Genomic DNA, 5,280 nt, shown 5'->3' on the forward strand with positions numbered 1-5,280 from the left:
CAAAGAAAAGCCTTCTGATAGCGAGAAGTCAATTTGTGTTCCTTTGAGATCAGTTCATTTGAACACTTGATTCCCCTGCTTCCACCTCCAACAGTGCACACTTAACACTTAGAATAAGAAGAAATAGGTAAAGTACACAATACACCTTATATATAGTGGCTTTTATGTAGTATGGGATTACCCATGGGATATTCATCAGCTCTCTCTATAATGTGTCGTGCTACTTCCCAGAGTTAGTGGAGTGTTGAGCAGAATAAACTGTTTGGCGCTATCAGGAAGATTTTTGCACCTCCAGGGGCTCCTATTTCAGAGTGATGGCTTTAGCACTTTAGAGTGAACTGTGTGCGATCTCTTCGGGTAGGAATATGTCCCCATGGGCTTGTTGTTGCTGCTGCTGTCTGCCTTCTATTTGCATGATATTTTTCTATTCAGTCTTATCATCAGTGTGCTGTGAGGTGGGAGTGCTGGCTCCGTCTCAGAGGCTGGACCGGAGCTTTATCGCCAGGTAATTCTCCCACTCTCACTAACTCATCTTGAATTATTTAACTGTTATTTCCAGGACCCAGGCTTGAGGTAAAGGAGGGGGGGGGGGGGGGGGGGGACAGACTGATTTGTTGTTGCAGTTTATGCTTCTTTTTTATCAGATCTTTAATAAATTACTAAACTGAATAATACATGGTTTTTTTCAGTCTGCAAATAACAAGCTGTTTTGTGTCATACAAAAAGAAATCTTGACATTTTGATGAATTGGAAAAGATGCTGCATGGATGCGCCTGGTCCCTTCAACACATGTAGGCAGGCCACTCGCATCATCTGAAAATCTCCCAACATTTAAAGAATAAAATAAAAAAATAAAAAAACAGAGAGGGGAGGTATTTCTCTCCATTGTCAAAACATTTAAACTAAATAATCTTAATAAAACCAACAGAGAGAAATAAAAGCATCATGCCATCTGCACAGGGAGCCAGTGAAAAGCATGTGTGCACACCTCTGTAACTGTCACCTCCCGATAAGAACTTTCCACCGTAACTTATTCATATAATTCATAGCAATTTTTTGCCCGTGTGTGTCACGAGAGGCGGATGCTCGTGCGGAGTGAGTGGAGCGCTTCATTGCAGTAATGTTGTCGAGCTGAATGACAAGCCGACAAAAGAGGCGCTCGGTGTTGAGAGATGCTGCGCCTGCGACTCCGTGGTCCGTGTACGTAATGTTATTTGGTTTTTTCGTTTCATTCCAAATACGGAATACGGAAATCACGTGGTTTTTTCGTTTTCCGTTTGAAAACCAAAAACGGAAAAACGGAATACCACCTCCGTATTTCGTTTCTGCCGTCTGAAACCAAAAACGACAGAACGGAAGTGCTTAAAATGAAGTCAAAATAAAAGCCAGTGATACATATTCGTATTAACCTTAGAAGAATATTAATTAATCAATATAAAGAATAAATAATTAAACGGGGATATTTTAACGATGCAAACACATAGCAGGGTAACGTTAGAAGAATATTAATTAGTCAATATAAAGAATAAAGAATTAAACCTGGATATGTTAGCGACAGTGGTGACGACGAAGTTTAATATTCATGTAGCCTACACAGCAAGAATCACCTTCTCACTTAATCGTTGCATTGTTTGATGCAACACAGTTCCTAATATAGATTAATCAAAGTAATGTTTCTGTGCAGAGACTATATTTCCACCGCAGAGTAAACGGTTCACCTTTATACCGCTATTAATGCCGTTTATTTCCTCTGATATTTATGTTCATGGTTAATTTCCAGCATAGTTGTATACATCATGTATTTACTTGTTTTATTTGGGTCATTTTGGAACTAAACATTCCCACATGGAAGAGTGAGGATATGATGACCACGAGGCAATACATATTGACAATTGAAAATAAAGAGACAGTTGATTTTTTCTTATTAAGCAGCCTTCAGTTCGCACCCAGTCACAGCACCACCTGTGCTTCACCTGTAACCTTCATTACTACATCATCATTACATCAACGGTTAATGGGGACACGTTTTTTGTTTTGTTTTTCGTTTTATGTTTATATGCATGTGTGTGTATGTATAGTGTGTGTGTTTATATGTATATATGTGTATTTATGTATGTGTGTGTATATGTATATGTGTGTGAATATGTATGTATATGTATGTATATGTAACGTATGTGTGTATATATATCCATATATATATATGATTCTTTGAAATTCGTTTTTTCGAGAAATCATAGGTTAATTGTTGTTGAATTATGATTGTTGTATATTTTGCTGATCGAAATAAACTAAATCATCATCAACATGCAACCTGTTCTGTTGTGACTCTGCTGTCAGTCTTCCTCTGACTACATCACATCATCATCAACATGTTCATAAGAGTAGCCACAAATCACCCATACCTGATGTGATTAATCTTGTTCTGACCAATACATTCAATAACACTGCAGTTGAGCAGCTGAGCAGCACAAAGCAGATTTTCATAATCAGTCCTCCAACAAGTCAGACAGAGCTGTGTGTTTTATAACAACCAACGTGTTACTCAGTCACAAGAATAAACAAATTACTCTAAATGAAATGCAGGGCAAGTTATGGTCAAATAATAAACTGTTCAAACACATTTATTGGACATGTAACACAATAACAGAAGGACATCGAACAATAAAGAAGAAAAAAACAGAACCATTTATAAAAATACAAAATTAGTGGCCGATGGTGTCCCTGAACACATCAACCACTTCCCCCATCCCTGTGATGGCAAAGTAGTTGGAGGAAAATTCCTCATCCCTGCACTTGGGGCAGTGTGTGCTGGTGGCGGACCACCGGTCAATGCACACCCTGCACCCAATGAGGCTTCTGCAGCATTGGGCGACCACCGGCTCGTCCATGACGTCTGCAAGATGAACCATTTTAGTGAATTCATGGAATGAAAGTCAAGCACTTTTTCATAAAAGAGATCTATATCTGTTGACACTGCTAAGTGAAACATTTATGTTTTCCCATCTACTGTTTCTAACTGGGATATGATGAAATATTAGCGGGTCCATTTTCAAAAAGGCAAACATGTTATTTTGACAATTCTTTCCCCTTATTATTCTTATTCTTGTTTGCATGATAACAATATTATCTGACTTTAATTGAATATATTGATACTCATTGTGTCTGCCGGCTGCGGCTTCATTGATAGATATAAATATATCTGACCAAAGCTTGACAGTGCGAAGTTGGTTTGTAAGAATGAACCCACTGATGGGACTGGGCAGTTAGAAGTGGGTAGAGCAATGACTTTAATGCTGCAGAATATGGCTTGTTTATACAGAAATAATCTAAAAGTCACAAACCTCGACAGACCAGGCACTGAAATGTGGCCCTCACGGAGGTCACCTGGGCGTCAGTCAGGGCCACCGTGTTGATTTTGTTAGCCCGGGCATAGTCCCCGAGCTCCATCAGCGTCTGTGTGACCGCTGGCAGCGCTTCTGCTGCCCGCAACAGCTTCTCCACGTTCTTTACGTCTTCATCGTCTATGCGTCTGGGGAGATGAGGGAGATAGATATATACAAACTGAGTTTAGAAAATTAAAAGTTCAAGGAGGTAATTAGCTGTATCTGTAGCTGTTGACCGTTCATAACTACAGTTCAGGTTGTCACATACTAAGTAACATCATTCTTTTTTAAATAATTAGTACTGCACCTTAAAAACAAAGGAAAGCATTTTAGTCTATCACACTCATCCCCTCTTCACAAAAATATATGTTCATAATTGATCCCATTAATGTGTATTCAGCGTGGGTTACCATGATGCCATCGGACTGATTTATGACTTCCAGGACTTTTGGGTGAAACACTAGCCTTGCTAGACTGTTAGTAGCTCTGAATGTGGAGGTCTCTGTCACTGCTTGTGTTGTCAGTCAGGTGGTGTTCAAAAGCACATGGTGACGTAAGAAGAGCGAATTCTACATTGTTGTTACCCTTTCCTCTTCCTCTTATGCTCCATCAGCTCCCTGTAGGAGCTGTCCAGCAGGGCAATAATGCGGCGGGCATTCTGCTTCCAAAACAAAAGACCTAAAGAAAAAAACGTAAAATTTTAATTTCAAATGTATTACTTTGTAAATGATTAGGTTATATATAATCATCATCCAAAGTTAGCAAATCCAACAAGAATCAAACAATAATTGACATACAAGATACACTTAAGTAGGAATGAAGCTTTTACAAGAACATACCAGTCGTCCCCGGCCCATCGAGCAGATGGTTGCCCATGCCGTCACAGAGGACCACCTGTTCCTCTGTGCCCAGGTTGTGCTTTACTTTGTCAGCCATTGAGCTTAAATTGGCCTCCTGCTCATTAAAAAGTATGTACAGGGTACCCCCATCTGCTCTGAGAGCACCCCCATCGACAGTGCCGATCGATATGTTCCTGTTGAGAGACAAAACCAATATGGAAAGAGATATTAAGCAATTTTTTTTCTTATTCAGCCTGTAAACATACAATGGTTTTATTTTTTCAAGAATCATCCTAGGAGGTTGCCCTCAGTGCATTGTAATGAGCAATGCTCAGCTCTAGAGTTGGTTTTGGTCAAAACAAACCTGGAAAAAATTCGGCTGACATGGGCAGGTGCAGCACGTCCTGCACGGACAGCAGACGCCACAGGCCTGGCTGCATGGCGGAAGAGGGGTGGGGCTGGCTGCAGGCCTGCTGTGGCCGTTGAGGCTGGGGTCTCTTCTCCACAAACCTCATACCGTCCACCAGCAGTGAGGTCTCCAGAGACACCAAAGTAGCCACTGGTAGTGGGAACCAGGACATTGCCGACATCGTCAATAATGTAAATGCTGCGTGGTGTCAGCTGAAAATACAGAGATGACAACATCTTTATATCAGTTCTTTTTTACTATACTTCTGTCATACAGGTGTGTGTGTGTGTGTGTGTGTGTGAGCGTGCATGAGCTAAAAAAGACAGAATTATCTGCTATACTTCATTTCAGCTACGGGTTGCTGAATAAATTAATGTTACTCACATTATTTCCAAACTCGTTCCAGTCTTTTCTTTGACATTGTCTTCGACATCAATCTTAATCCTGGCCTCAGTTAAAGCCCCATTATGTAGTTTTTCCCTTTTAGCACCCCCTTCAGTTTTTGAGGTATTTAACGTTTACTTCAGTGTCGTAAATACCCAGTTACGATAGATGCATTATAGATCCTGTCTTGTAAAAAAAGCTACATAAAAAAGCTACCCTATACTGTAGCTGCGAGCGTGGCTGGCACTATATGACATTGCGTAAT

General features: G+C 40.3%; 1 protein-coding gene across 1 annotated transcript; it reads right to left on the reverse strand.

Annotated features, from left to right (window-relative positions):
• Window positions 1-2,702: 2,702 nt before the first annotated feature.
• On the reverse strand, window positions 2,703-4,867 carry LOC130201889 (uncharacterized). The gene is made up of 5 exons (XM_056427076.1): window positions 4,587-4,867; window positions 4,223-4,416; window positions 3,968-4,061; window positions 3,342-3,529; window positions 2,703-2,893 (listed from the first exon to the last, which is right to left on the reverse strand). Exons 1-5 carry the CDS (start codon window positions 4,865-4,867, stop codon window positions 2,703-2,705), a joined length of 948 nt encoding a protein of 315 aa, XP_056283051.1.
• Window positions 4,868-5,280: the final 413 nt, after the last annotated feature.

Source organism: Pseudoliparis swirei, chromosome 2, assembly GCF_029220125.1.
Source record: "Pseudoliparis swirei isolate HS2019 ecotype Mariana Trench chromosome 2, NWPU_hadal_v1, whole genome shotgun sequence".
Classification (NCBI taxonomy): domain Eukaryota; kingdom Metazoa; phylum Chordata; class Actinopteri; order Perciformes; family Liparidae; genus Pseudoliparis; species Pseudoliparis swirei.